At 40.5% G+C, this 14585-nt stretch overlaps 1 protein-coding gene and 1 long non-coding RNA gene across 2 annotated transcripts in view; one reads left to right on the top strand and one right to left on the bottom strand.

Annotated features, from left to right (window-relative positions):
• The window catches only part of LOC106034755 (uncharacterized), a 32270-nt gene extending 26374 nt beyond the window's left edge, over positions 1–5896 (bottom strand). The window contains exon 1 of the long non-coding RNA XR_001206282.3: positions 5570–5896. This is a non-coding gene — a long non-coding RNA (uncharacterized lncRNA). The remainder of the gene's footprint in view (positions 1–5569) is intronic.
• LRPAP1 (LDL receptor related protein associated protein 1) lies at positions 5043–14246 on the top strand. The gene is made up of 8 exons (XM_013179093.3): positions 5043–5270; positions 8249–8393; positions 8735–8859; positions 10498–10618; positions 11534–11692; positions 12202–12284; positions 13001–13177; positions 13515–14246. Exons 1-8 carry the CDS (start codon positions 5088–5090, stop codon positions 13578–13580), a joined length of 1059 nt encoding a protein of 352 aa, XP_013034547.2. The 5' UTR covers positions 5043–5087; the 3' UTR covers positions 13581–14246.
• The last annotated feature ends 339 nt before the right edge of the window (positions 14247–14585 follow it).

Below are 14585 nucleotides of genomic sequence, written 5' to 3'. Positions count from 1 at the left end.
TCTCTAAGCTCTACATCTAAACGTCTTCTAAAGACCTCCAGGGATGGTGACTCAACCACTTAATAATACAATTACAAAATTATTTGCCTTTCCTAGATACGAATTTCCTAAGATCATTTAAATTAGAAGTGAAAGACAAGTGTACATGCCCTTTTTACCAAGACAGATACAAGAAAGGACGTGTTAAAGGAGTTAGGTTAAAGAGGAGCAGTAGGACATAATTTGTTGCCCAGTGCACTGATGAGTCTTCTCAGCAGAGACAAGGGTATATGATATTAAAGTAATTAAATCAATTTTATAACTGTTACTGACTAAGTCTAGCTCAGGCTTAATCTTGCACTACTGACTGGATAGGCATCTAGAAAAATAAGAGTTCATGATTTTAATAGATATATTGTCAGATACTGCCCTCTTACAAAAGTGATCACAGAACCACAGAATGGCCAAGGTTAGAAGGGACCTCTGAAGATCATCTAGTCCAACACCCCTGCCAAGCAAGATCACCTAGAGCACGTTGCACAGGAAAAATTATGATAAATGGTGATGTCTGGGTCTGCAGACACTAAAGCTACATTCATTTTTGGTCTTTATAGAGATCCTGAGATTATGTTTAAGGTTCTGTTAAATCCATGTAAGACCTTTCCATGTTTTTAAGTATAGAGAAGTAAGAAGCAGAAAGTTAGTTGAATTCAAGTTACTCGGATCACAAGAGTACAGACTAGAGTATCGATGATAAAATATTCTGATGGAATTACTTTTCAATAGATGGAGGTTTGCAACCTAGGACTTTCATTGTAGTATATATTATACATTGGGAAATTAAACTTCCCTAGTGAAATTTCACTGGTGTATGATGCATACTTGAAAAACTAAAGATCCCTGAGGGATAATGGATATGTTTAGCCTGGGGTTGTGTTTATGTCTACAGTGAGGGTTAGGTTTAAAGACAGGAATAGAAACAAAGAGAATTAGAAAAGTAGAAGTCAGTTTATTGCTGGATCTTCTAACCCTCAGAAACAAAGGAGAGGGAGTGATCATAAGAGCTAGTAATTACTTTAAAAATCTAATAGAATAATAAATCATAATTTGAGCTCAGACTAGGAACAACGGGTTTGGGAAATTAGACCTTTATGTATTTAAGTTTATGGATGCTGCATACCTCAGAAACTTAGAACGACAATGAAATTGTGAAAATATTGTTTTTCAGAGTTTTCAGCTACAAACCAGTCTTCAGTGTGTACTACAACCTTGAAACTCTTAAGTTGTGATGTCTGGAGAAGCAGAGTGAGAAATATGGCTTAGAAGACATACTAACCTTTAAAAAAATGGAAAATATAACTTTGGTCTATTTGCATGTACTGTTGTTATGGTTAGGCTAACACTTCTAGAAGTAGAGTCAAAAAACGTTTATTACAGGCTGCACAGACAACTAGAATGAGGAAGGTAGTTCAACACATGCTGTTTTCTTTGTTATTGTTGTTGTTTTAATATAGATATATCTGTCTTGGTTTATGTTCTGGCAGGATGGACAAACAGCTTAAGTTTTGGAGAACGAGGACTTTCTCCAAATAGTTATATTTATTACTGATCAGAGTGGGCTTTGAAAGATTAAATGCAGTGGGACAACAACATAGAAGAACTCTGGGAGAGGTAAGTCTCCCGTTGCCCTGGATATTAGCAAAGTTAAGATTTGGGCTAGATTTTGGAGAACTGAGGGGTCGAAGTGCATTTGTTACAGGAGAATGAACCATACAGAGTGCTGCTTTTGGCAAAGGTAGAAAGGACCAGGGTTGAAAAAATGAAAGGTAGAAAAGGCAAGCCCACTGCCAGAAGAACTGTTTTGCCATGCATGTGATGAGGGCTGTGGTTGGGAAGAAGCAATGCATTTGGTAGAATTTTATTAACTCTCAAGAATAAGAAAATCATTCATTACAGAGAGGACTGAGAGGCATAAAACAAGCTTTTATATTTCACATCAATCTTACGTGGGTGGAAAAAAAGGATGCAACAGTACTGTTTTTTTGCTAAAATTTAACTCGGGTAGGAGTGTGGCAATGAAAAAGAAGTCTAAAAACTTGTTGTAGGGCCCACGTTACCACACTGAAATATCTGTGGTCTTCCAGAGGAAAGAGGAAAAGGCATGTTGTTTTCCAGCTGGGGCAGACTTTTGGCTAAGGTTAACATTTGCAAAATGTTCCCAGACATCACTTCAGTACACCCTCGACAGGGTCCTGGGAAGGCTGAGGAAAGGCGTATTTGGAAAAAACAGCACCTTTGCAAACCCACCACACTTACCCTACCTTCTCTGCATCTTAGCTTGCTAGGCTCAGCATGCAGGCCAGCAGACTGAATAGAAGATGGAGATGAGAAATGCCACAACAGTTTTTTGTATTTTTTTTTCCCTGACTTCAGCAACAGAGTATTTGAAATGCCAGGCAGTTTTTATTTTTATTTATTTATATTTTTAGATGTATACAGAACATGTGAATGGGCAAATTCAGTGGTAAACTGATTTTGGTAAAACTGAAACCAGGACCAACAGATCCAGCTCTTAAACTGAATCTTAAAGGTAAAGATCTCCCCCAACACTGTACTCAGAAGAATGCAATTTAGATCACCTTCAAGCCTCTGAACATAAGGCTTAAAAGCCCTCCTCTCTGTTATTCTACCAGGAGCTCTGAACTGTTCCATAAGTGCCATAAGACTTTCTTTTAACCAAAACTTTCTCTGATCTTTCTACTGCTTTGCAGTGTCATCCTCATTCCAAATTTCTCTAATTTTGTTTTTCAAGTGAGCAGAGGGCAGAAGGAGGACTTCTGAGTGTGGTCTACATCATGTTTTGTTATTCTTTTTTTTTTAATAAGGATAATAAAGAACAAATAATAATAAAAAGCTATGGTCTGTCAACTCAGAAATGGTCCTTTGGGACAATGCAATCAATAGACTCCTAGACAATAGGCTTAACACTTCCACTGCTTATATCAGTTTTGGCACAGTCCCAGGGATTCAGCTGAGCTGCTTTTCTATTATGCAAGGGAAAAAATGAAGGGAGAATTTAACCCGAAGTGCACAAGGAAGGGAAACTATAATAGAGCTGATTTTCCATTACCTCCCACTGCGTTTTTTATTTACCCTAAGGTGCACTCTGTGATGAGTTTGGCCTCATCTATACCAACAAATCCCAAGTCTCTAAACAGAAGTCAGTGGAATCATTTTGGCTTTTTACTTGCGGGAGTGAAGCACTTGGGCCAACACATACACAACAATACAAAGTGATGGTACTAAATACTCAATTTACACAGATGTTGTATCTGACTGTCCAGTGCCCTTACAGGCTATCATAACCAAAATAACAGTGCTGCACTGCTGCACTCCTTACTCCTAAAATTTTTCCCATTGTAGTTCAAAACTTCAAGCAAACAAATGCACAAAGCTACCCATAGCTAAGCTTAATACAAGAAAAATAGTGGGAATCTATAAAAGTTTATAGAGCATTGAGGTCTAATTTCTTTGCAGAGAGACTACAAATTCAATCAATACTTCAAATGACAGACAATACGAAACCATCTGTTCCAAAATGACTCAACAATACGTAGATATGCTGTAATAATGAGACTAAAACAAGCTCTAGAACCTAAAACTGATGTGGAGCAGCCTAGAACATTTGGATAAATCTGATGGGCATGTTTTCCCACCATCATTTCACTAACATACTACAATGTTCAAAAAAACAACATATTCTTCATTTTATAAATGAGGCAATCCTGTGGTACTTTTGCCTGCTTCTGCAATTCAGTTTTACAGCAACAGCTTCTAGGTCCATATAACTGAGAATTAACTTAAGAAAATGTGGAAGAGAAGAAAGATGATTTATATTGCTTATGAGGCAAAAATAAGTCCAGTAAAATTCCTCCTCAGGGCATCGTTCTCAGAAATCTCATTATAGTTAACGCAATCTATTTGTTTTCACAGTACTGATTTATAATGCATGAAGGCTTAGTGTTGACAGTACTACAGCGCTATGCTTTGCTTTGCTCAAGGTCACACACGAGGTCCACTTAATGAAGTGAACCTTTGCTTCCACCACCAGCCAGGCTCTGGCACCATTCTAAACAAAACTCAATACAGAAATGTCCAGCTATACCAAAGACCCTATAATAAGTAAGCTTTACAGTGTGCAGAGGATTTATCAAAAAGAGAAGACAAGAGAAGAAAAAGCTTTCTTCACCACCTTCCCCTCAAAAACATCCACATGAAGTGTGTTCTGCATCTCAGTGCACATCCCCTGGGCTTCCGTCATAGCAATGTTCAATTTTAGTGGATTTTTTTTAATAACCAGGGAAGGATTTATACCCATCCTGGATTAGTTATTGGATATCTTCCCAGCATTACATACTTTGTGAGACTTAATCCCCTCCAAAAATGTTTAATGGCCTTCTATACCTCTTGGTTGCTTGCAGTGTACAGGAAGCGCTGTGATGAGAGGCAAGTGCCATGCAACAGGCGCTCCTGCCCCAGATCTGCCCTCAACAAGCACCACCAACCTGGGGGCTGTTCTCCTAGTTGATCCCCTTTGCTAAAAAAAAACAATCTACTCGTTATTATGTTTCCAACCACGCTCCTTCTCCCCACACCAAAGCCAAAGGGCTGTGCTAGTCAGGGCTGCCCTCTGCTATCACCTCCAAGGGAGGACCAAGTCCTTCCCCCTCACGGGGATATTCAGGAGCTGTCGCTGTTCTTGGTTTCCACACTTCCTCAGCGGCCTGTTCTTTTTTCTGTACACTCTTGAATACTGTGCTAATAGCAGAAAACTTTGTTCAAGCAAATGTGCAGTGCATAAACCTGCCATTGTCCCCTTTGCCTCACACAGCTGATAATGACACCTCGCTGAGCGAAGGACAACACGGCCACTGTACGAATTGGGCAAAGGAAAGTGCTCTCTGAAACTACAACATGGAAAATAAAAAACCACAAAAGTGAGTTTCCAGCCCCTTTTTCCGACGTAAACGCCCCCCACCCAGCGGCGGAGGCCGCCCCTCAGGGGCCGCCCGGCATTTCGGGACTTGTAGTTCCCCGCGCTGCGCGACATGGCGGCTCTGCGGGCGCTGGTAGGTTTGGTCGCCGCGTTCCTCCTCGCTGCCAGCTCCCGGGCCAGCAAATACTCCCGGGAGGCCAACGAGGGGCTGACCGCCGCCGCCGGGGCCAAGCGGCGGGAGACCGGGGAGTTCCGTGTGGTGAGGCTGAACCAGGTCTGGGAGAAGGCGCAGCGGGTGAGTGGGGCCCGCGGCGGTGCGAGGGGAGGGATGGCGGGGGCCGGGGCCGGCCGCGGCGGCTGGAGCGGGGCGATTCGGCCGGAGGAGAAAACCCGGGGCCTCCCGGAAAAAATCTGGCCGTGCTTCAGCGGACCCTCGGCGTGGGGTGAGACCTCGGGGTGCTGTGCTTTGTGCCCGGGTTTTAGGCCTGGCTGCCTCTGGTAGGTACCTCGGAGCAGGAGCCGCAGTGCCCTGTCCCTAAACCGACCCCGCGGTTTTCTCTCAGGTGTCTCGTTTCTCTTTTCTGTTGTGCATACCTGTGTTATGGAAGCGTGTCAGCCCATCATTATATCCAGGGTCATGCCAGCAAGAGGAAGATGGAGAGTGAAGTCCCTCAGGTACCAGGGAGGATCTCAGATGTCCCCTACACCCGCACCTTGAATGTATTACCTCTTTTAATGGCCATGATGCGCTCACTCTGCCCTGCTTGAAGGTAGTGGCATTTGTCCCTGCTTTGCACAGGACAGGAGCTCACTGGAGGGTAGAAACCTCTCACCTAGCTGGTTATATCACCTATATTTCATTTACACCAAATCACATGCAGGTGGACCAGCAAATGGGTATCACTGTGCTCAGGTGAGAGCCTTAACTGTGATTGTTTAGTACTAGAGTTTCTTTCACTCTGAGCTAAAAAAAAAAAATTATTTCGTTACACCCGTATTCCTGCCCTCAGTATTGTGGAGCATGCAGAAAAGGGTAGTGGCTGGTAAGAGCTCAGTTCTTTCAAGCAAAGGAATTAATCCTGGATGGGCATTCCCTAGCCTAAGTTACTGGATTGAAGGCAGGGTATTCCTTGTTGGGCTGTGTTTGGCGTCTCATAAGGGTTAGTCAAAAAACAGAGCATATTAAGTCCACGCTAGTTGACTGCTGACATTAGAGTACAGAACTAGTGAGATGATTAGTCATTTCCTTTACAATTAATAGCAAACTTTTTACTCACTTTTCCTCCCAGAACATCAGGACACAATTCTGCTGAGCAAAGCAGTGTTACTTGTGACCACCGCAGCACTGACGCTCTGGCTGTCCAGGTCAGCCTGCTCCAGAAAAGTAAATGAGTACCTGACTAAAGTTTAGGGTTGTTTGTTCGCTTGTTTGTTTTTAGCACATAAAAAATAATAACTAAATTGGTTTCTGCTAAGTGCTTAGCTTTTATCAAACAGTTCTCCAAAAGTAGACGGTAAATTAGAGTATAGAGAGGCTTTAGTAGTGGAGGGTTCAGAAGTTTTAGTATGTTCTATAAATTTTATATTTATCTGTGATTCTAGCCACTCTAAATCTTGGTAAGTTACTTCAGTAAGCTAAGTGCAAGATAGAGAGAAAAACTTGGTTTAAAAATTGCAATAATTAAGTTGTCTTGTGACGCTGAATGTACTAGAACAGACTAAACTGAAACCAGAAACAAGAACGTGCATAGGTTCCTAAATTCCTGTCAAAAGGAATGTAGTGCAGGAACACATTTATGACATTTTTCCGAATTATTTTCAAATAACCTGCTAACAGCCAGATGAATGGCTGTCTTTTCAGTAGCATCAGTTTAAACATCAGTTTCTGATGTTGAAAAATAAAACTGAGTTCTGAGTCTGTGTTTATTAAAAATCCTGGATTCTCACAGAAAATTAGAATTTTTGTATTCTTCAATTTGATCTTAATGGAAAAAAAACACCAACTAGTAAATACATTTATTCTAGGACAGATGAGCCTGGCTGTTTCAGAGCTGGATCCAAGCTCCCAGGAGCTGGCTGCTCGGGGACCTGAGGTAGAACAAGTGGGAGAGCTCAGGCAGAACGCCATTGGAAGTCATGCTGCTAGCACGTTTTTGATTACCGCTCTTCTCTGGGCTTTTCTTCACCCCACCTTCACATTATCAACACACATGCAAGAAGTTTTAAACTTTAATATGATTTATGTCATTTCTTTGTTTTAAAGTGAATAACTGAAGTGCCAAATTTGAACATTTTGGCTCATTTTACAGCAGTGCCGCTTAGCCAACTGTGTATTAGTCATAGTCTTTGTTCCTGTTTTCTCTGCGTATTTCACAAAATTTCAAGCTGACATATCATACATTTAAATCTTTTTTTTTCTTTTTTTTTTCCTTCAGTATCTGCTCTTTTTCTTCTGTTATGTTGGAAGGGAATGTCTCCAGGTTTTCTATGGTTTTAATGTGCATAAGCCATGTTGAGAAGTGATCTGGGTAAACTGTGTGCTTTGTTTCTAGTAAAAATTGAGATAAAGTAGTTCTGTGACCTGTAAGGCCATCCTCAATGTCCTGCTAGTCTGCAAAACTGTACTGACAAAATTTACCAACTCAATCGAACTGTGAGGTTAGAAAGCTGAGGTTAGAAAGTGGTCCACGAGAAAGCTTGTGTGGTGGCAGTGGCACATTGTTTGAGATGTTTGGTCATAAGTGCATTTTGTGAATTAGTGAAACAGAATGGATTTAATTCTCTGACTCAAATTTAAATCTAAACAAAGATAAGAAAGGGGAACAACAGGTTAATTTTTTTTTTCTTTCATATTCCTTGTTATTGTTACTGGGCATTTTTACAATAGGGTTGTTTTCAGAAGGCAGTCCTGTTAAAAGAGGGGGAAAATCCCATGTAAATATTACTTGAAGGAACTTGCAAGAAAGATACAACTTTTTAACCCCTGCACAATTTCACTCATGTCAACATAGCTGAAGAGCTGAGAGAGAAGGCTACATTATCGCAGTCTGTTAACATTAATATGCAGAGGGCATAGCCCTGTTCACAGGCAAGAGATGTATGAATGCTGTGGCTCATACCTTCAGACCTGCGTACTCGGATGCGTAGCATTAGGGTAAAAGAAACAAATGCTGTGTTGTACTGGCTACGTGTGCTGTACCGGCTTCTAAGGTAACTTTGCAGCAAAAGATGACTCCATATAACTGAATACAAACCTTTCTCTGTTCTCCTTAGCTTCATCTCTCTGCTGTGAAACTGGCAGAGTTGCACAGTGATCTAAAAATACAAGAAAAGGATGAGCTAAGCTGGAAAAAACTGAAGGCTGAAGGGCTAGATGAAGACGGAGAGAAAGAAGCCAAGCTTAGACGCAATTTAAATGGTAAGGTACAGCTTTGCAGAAGAGGTTTAAGCTTTGCATCAAATATATATATGGTTAGACACCTGTGTGTTTGAACCATTAAATACTAAGTTGTCTTTCGAGATGCTGAGCATGCAGCAGTTCTTTGGAGGTCAGTAGGGAACTGCAGGTGGCTAACAGCTTCCTTTGCTCCTGGTGTTTTCAGAAGAAGTTGTTAAACCTGGGGCCTGTGTGTCTTAAACCGTTAGCCTCTCCGCTGTAAGCTGCAAAATCCAGCTCTGGAAGTTAAGGATGTAGCAGCCAGCCTCTCATCTTCCATACATCCATAGCTGGTTTTAATGTATCTTCTATTCCCCGTGCAGTCATTATGACGAAGTATGGAATGAATGGAAAGAAGGACTCTCAACTAGTCGATACCAACTACATTAAAGACGGTACAGAAAGTGATACCCTGGATGACCCAAGACTGGAAAAATTATGGAGCAAGGTGGGTAAAATTTCCAGGAATTGTCACGTAGAAAATCTGTGTTTCTTCTCTTCTGAGTGCCATCGTATTTGGAACTGGGTAGCTTTACTGCTCTGTTTTTTAAGTACTGGCCAAGCTGCTGTGCTCTGTAGCTCAGATCGTTGTGCACTAAGGGCATCCCACCTGCATCCAGGTCACTAGGTGTGGCAGGTGCTCTTTGCCAAAAAAAAACACCCACAGCAATCATGGAGGATAAGATCATAGAATCATCCAGAGTTGGAAGGGACCTGCTAGGATCCTCGAGTCCAACTGCTGGCTCCACACAGGACTACCTAAAAATTCAACCATGTCTGAGAGTGTTGTCCAAACACTTCTTGAACTCCAGCAGCTTGGTGTTACGACCACTGCCCTGGGGAGCCTGTCCCAGTGCCCGACCACCCTCTGGGTGCAGAACCTTTCCGTAACACCCAGCCTGACCCTCCCCTGTCTCAGCTCCATGCTGTTCCCTTGGATCCTGTCACTGTCCCCAGAGAGCAGAGATCTGCATCTGCCCCTCTGCACCCCTGGCTCCATTAAAGATGAACACAATTCTTCCTCAAATTTCACTAAATTCATGATTTCTCTTTGTTATTTGTTTTTTTTTCCTGTTTTTCTTCTTGTTCTTTCTGGTCTTTTTTAAAAATTATACATTTAAAATATAACGTATTCATGGAATTTTTAGAAAGGTATTTGGGGGGTGTTAAATAAGGACTTAACCAACGTGGTATTCAAATGAAACCTTCCAGGATCTGCATTCATGCATAAAAACAGAAAGTGTATGGTCTGTTTGGGCATTTAAGACTGGCAAAGTAATTTACAAAAACGAGATAATGCAGTTTTTAGAAACAAGTAGATACAGCAAAGAATTCTTAGACTTGGGTAGTGTGGTGGTAGCAAAGCAGAGAAAGAGATTTGCTGGGTTTTAAAATGTTACTGTAACTACATGCAGCTCTGGCAAGGAACGTGATGTCATGTGCTCTGGGGAACCGTAAAGTACATCACTTACAAGTATTCCCTAAGCAAAAAAAAAAAGAGTTGGGATTGTGTAAGTATCAAAAACATTCACTTTTTGGTCATACATTGCAGGAAGTATGTCACCAGAATTGTGTGTGGTGCTCCAGCTGTCTGACCAGTGCTTCCCTCATTGCTAAAAAGTAGTCCTGTGAGAAACAAATCACTGCAGAGCATGGTAGTGATAAAATCTTCACTTGCCAGTAGAGTAAGATTTCTTGAGTTAAGACTGTGCTTAATATCATGCTGCAGCCCTCGTTCAAACAGTTCCCTTATGGTTGCATATGCATCTCCGCAGCCCTTATTTATGGATCAAACTGTTTTCCACAGAATAGAAATGACAGAGGCTTTTCACTGCGTAGTCCATAGCAAGTCTGGCTTTGTAGGTCTGAAGCAAACTTCCTTGGGATATGATTAAAGCCACTAAGTCCCCATCATGTCTAAATCTCCTGCCCTCATACTAATACACAGGGGTTCAAAACAAAAGATCTTACAGAAAAGATGGGCTTAATAATTTTCTAAATGTCGTGGGAGGTGGGATGTTTTGATAGATGACTGCATGTCAGAGCATTTGGCCAGGGAAATATAATGAGTTCATGTTTCTTTCAGGCCAAGACCTCTGGGAAGTTCTCTGACGAGGAATTGGATAAGCTTTGGCGAGAGTTTAAGCACCACAAAGAAAAGATCCATGAATACAATATTCTGCTAGAGACCGTGAGCAGAACAGAAGGTGGCTGAACATTTGTCTGATGTTTTGAGATCAGTACAACTCTTTCTCTGTCCATTGCCTCCATTGTTTCCAAGTTTCTTTGAAACTCCTTAAGTCTGACATTTCTGCCAGAACTGCTTTGCAGATGCTGACATTCCCAGATACTTGCTGGGTTTAGGTCTGCATTAGCTGCCAAAAATCTTGCAAGCTAATGAAAGTGTTGCCATTTCAGTTTTCTGATTCTTGCCTGTGTTTCAAGCAGGGACGGTATCATCAGACTACCAATGATGGCTGTTGTAGTTTACTAGAAATTGTGCAGTAAGCATAGGTACGCTGCTGCAAAATGTGGTCCTAAATCTACAGAATATGCATTTTTTTATCTCCCTAATGGGAGCCCAAGAGGATATATATCTTTGGCACTGGGCCACATGTTAAAGCATTGAGGAGCTGAATCCAGTTTGCTGTACTTATCCAAGCAAAAATTTTTTTAGAGCCAAAGTTTTCTAAAGCTCACAGGCAGCCTGACATTTTCATTGTAGAGCTGAAGCTGCTGGAAGTCATTTCAACATTGGATATCCCGACTGGCTCAAGAAATGCCTGGGGGAAGGGCATGGGACGTATCAGCCATATCTATCCCATTTTCTTGGGATATTGCTAGCCTAGGAAAATAAGAACATTGCCTTACTAAAACTGGGGCTGGTGGTCATAAGAGGTAAAAGGCATTTCTGTAATAGCACCCTCCAGAGCACTGAGGAGCATTGATTACAATATTAACCTGCAAATGGAGTTATTGCTTCTCAGAGTCTAGTGTCAATGCTTTATTATACTCAGCTCAGATGCTGATCATATTTTATTCTCCCCAGATTTGAAGGATTTCTAGGGCTTTAGACCTATCAGGATTTGACCCACAATCAATAACACTTCCTCTTTCAACAGATATCCACAAAAATGTCATCAACCCATCTGAAGAGAACCTGGTGAAAGAGGAAATCTTGCACAACAAACACAGAGAGCTCAAAGACAAGCTAAGAAGCATCAATCAGGGATTTGAGCGTTTGCGAAAAGTCAGTCACCAGGGATACGACGCAACCAGTGGTATGATACAGTATTTTTTATGTTTATTTGATATCAATTTCATTTTTTAAAAAATCAGTGGGAAAGCAATGATTTATTCAGTGTCACAGTACATGGTGTTGCTACAAAGAGCTGAAAAGATAGAGCCAGGCTGTTCTGTTTACAAGCTGACACTAAAAGCCTAATACAAGGGGAGCAACAACCTGCAAAGAGCGTAGTTCTGTATTCCATGCCCACATGGGAAGGGATATTATGCCTTCTGTACCAGGAGGGCAGATGAGACAACATGCAGGGCAAACACCATTATTCAGTTCCTAGGGTTTGGGGTGTTTTTGGTTTTTAAAAAATACTTGCTATAATGCTATAGTTTTAAATTAAGTGCTTGGATTTTTCTCCCTTTTCATCCATGTTGCTAATGCAGTGTTTAGTGTATCCTTTTGTATGTGTGTACAAAAGAACACTCATCATGCATAGGAGGTGGGCATAAAGGCGTTGTCTGAATTTTCATTTGGTGGTATGTGTTTGTTTAGAATTTGAAGAACCAAGGGTGATAGATTTGTGGGACATGGCAAAATCAGCCAATTTCACTGAGAAAGAACTTGAATCTTTTCGGGTAAGTAGTAAGATCTCCTATGGAAAGCTATTTTCCCACTTAAAGAAATGTTCCGTGTTACTCTTAATGCAGTCACTTCTATGTTGCTCTTTAGACACCAAATAAAAAAATCTTTTATCATAATGTTTGAAATATATGAAACTAGTCATATGTATGGTTCCATTATAATCAGCAAAATGGAAGTGTCATCTTACTTACTCACGTGTAGCCCAATGCCCAATTCTCTTGGGATACAAAAGAAGCGACTGTGTTTTAGTTACACTAATTTCACTGGCCCTGCTTTTACAAGTGTCAGAGGAAAGTCTGCTGAAGTCTGCAGCCTCAGTGAGATGTTTTTGTCAGAATTTTACAGTAGCATAAGAGGTAAATTTTGCCTTCGTATCTGCCCCAGCGAAAAGAAGAACTCTATTCCAACAGTAAGAGTACATAAACCTTTATTTGATATTCACTGCTGTCATCTCCTAGCACCTTAGAGACATCAGCAGTCTCCAACTGAGGTCTCCGCAACAAGTTGTTTTCAACATCTTCCTTCAAAACTGGATGTCTGGGTGGTGGTGATAACGTATTGTCCAGACATTCTTAAGAAGCAGAGAGCTGAAAAACTTTCGGTGCCAAATTCAGTAGAATAGTATTTAGGGATGTCTTGCAATAAAAGAAAGGGAAGAGGGAGCCTTGGAAAGAAAATACTGTGAAGCTGTTTGTATTTGTTGTCTTAGGAGGAGCTGAAACACTTTGAAGCAAAAATCGAGAAACACCATCACTACCAGAAACAACTAGAGATTTCACATGAGAAACTGAAACACGTAGAGGGAACTGGAGATAAGGAACATCTGAACAGAAATAGAGAGAAATATGCCATGCTGGAAGAAAAAACAAAAGAGCTTGGGTATAAGGTATGTATAAATCCAGCATACATACGTGTTGAAAATTTAACTCAGTAGTAGAGGGAATGCCAATTATCCAGTGCTGATTTCTCATAAAATGTGAACAGCTTTAAGAGCGGGAGGTTAAGGTACACCTGCGCTCCATGTTTATTACAAGATACACACGATTGTTTTTATAGACCTAATTCTAAAATGCCTGAAAACTCTCTGGTCTCAGCCCTTCCTGAAAGCTGTCATCACAAATACTGATATCAAACTCTGAATACATGATATTAATTTATTTACTTGTTCATCATTATTCATGGTCTTATTAAAATTTGTTTTATATGTTTTGTTTTCCTGCTAGGTAAAGAAGCACTTGCAAGACTTATCCAGCAGAATCTCTCAAGGTCTTCAACACAATGAATTATAAACGTCTGTTCTCCTTCGTGGGATCCATCTATGAACACAAAACAAATAATGGTGGGTTTTCTTTCTGAACAGGATTCACAAAGCCGTGTTTCTGAAATACTAAGGATTGAAGAGGGTTGTCCTGTAAGAAAACTTCTTATTTGGTCCACTTAATTTTGTATTTGCACTATTAAATTAAATGATTACATTATAAATTTAAGTTGCACATCTTGGATCATGTAAATCATACACATGAATCAAGTAACAGCGTTTGAAATAAGTAGTCATTTCAAAAGGAAACACGTGTGAACTTTCAGAACATTCGTGATAGTGGAAAAAAATACTAATCTTATAATCAGTTAAGGTATTCTGATAAATGAAAGCAAGCACTGAGGTACGGGACGTTAAAACAGAGGTCAGAGAAGTATTTTATTTCCATGTTTGACTTAATGACTTTCCTACTGAAGGTAATTAAAATATTTCTATTGACTTGAGCAGTGGTTCAGAGCTGCATTGTATATAAATCTTTAATGTGAGAGGGGGAGGAGGAATAAGGAGGAAAAAAGTACTGAGGTCCATTCACACAACTTACAGACTAACACATCGGAAGTTTCTGAATGTATATGTACAATTGTCATTCATTGTTGCTTGGTTTTGTTACATTTAGTCATTAAAAATCAAAACAGGATACCTGTTAGGTGTGTTTTTTTTAAATTCCCTCCTATTCAGTGACAAGTATTCAGACCTTTTCCTGAGATCTATGTGTATTGCTTGGAACTAAGGTTCACTTATACACTTGTTTTTAAGACAGGAAGAGTAGTTCTGCGCCACAAGAATGTGTTTCCATATTCTGAATAGAGTAGGCTTTCTTAAACAGCTTGTCTCTGAGTACAAAACTCCAGTAAAATCTCCAGTAAAGGTTATTATCACTTTGCCTTTCAAGACCAGTTCATTCTGTTGGTAAAGATTAGCCACCTGGGTTGAAATTTTCTACAATACTAATGCTGACCCTTTTGTTCTAAGGAAT

The sequence above is a fragment of the Anser cygnoides genome, chromosome 4 (genome assembly GCF_040182565.1).
Source record: "Anser cygnoides isolate HZ-2024a breed goose chromosome 4, Taihu_goose_T2T_genome, whole genome shotgun sequence".
NCBI lineage: Eukaryota > Metazoa > Chordata > Aves > Anseriformes > Anatidae > Anser > Anser cygnoides.
This window is presented reverse-complemented; position numbering and strand designations above follow the sequence as displayed.

Coding starts and splice junctions, on each gene's coding strand:
- LRPAP1 (XM_013179093.3), top strand. CDS start 5,088: ATGGCGGCTCTGCGGGCGCTGGTAGGTTTGGTCGCCGCGTTCCTCCTC. Junction 10,619..11,533: donor GACCGTGAGCAGAACAGAAG/GTGGCTGAACAT, acceptor CTCTTTCAACAG/ATATCCACAAAAATGTCATC. Junction 13,178..13,514: donor CAAAAGAGCTTGGGTATAAG/GTATGTATAAAT, acceptor TTTTCCTGCTAG/GTAAAGAAGCACTTGCAAGA.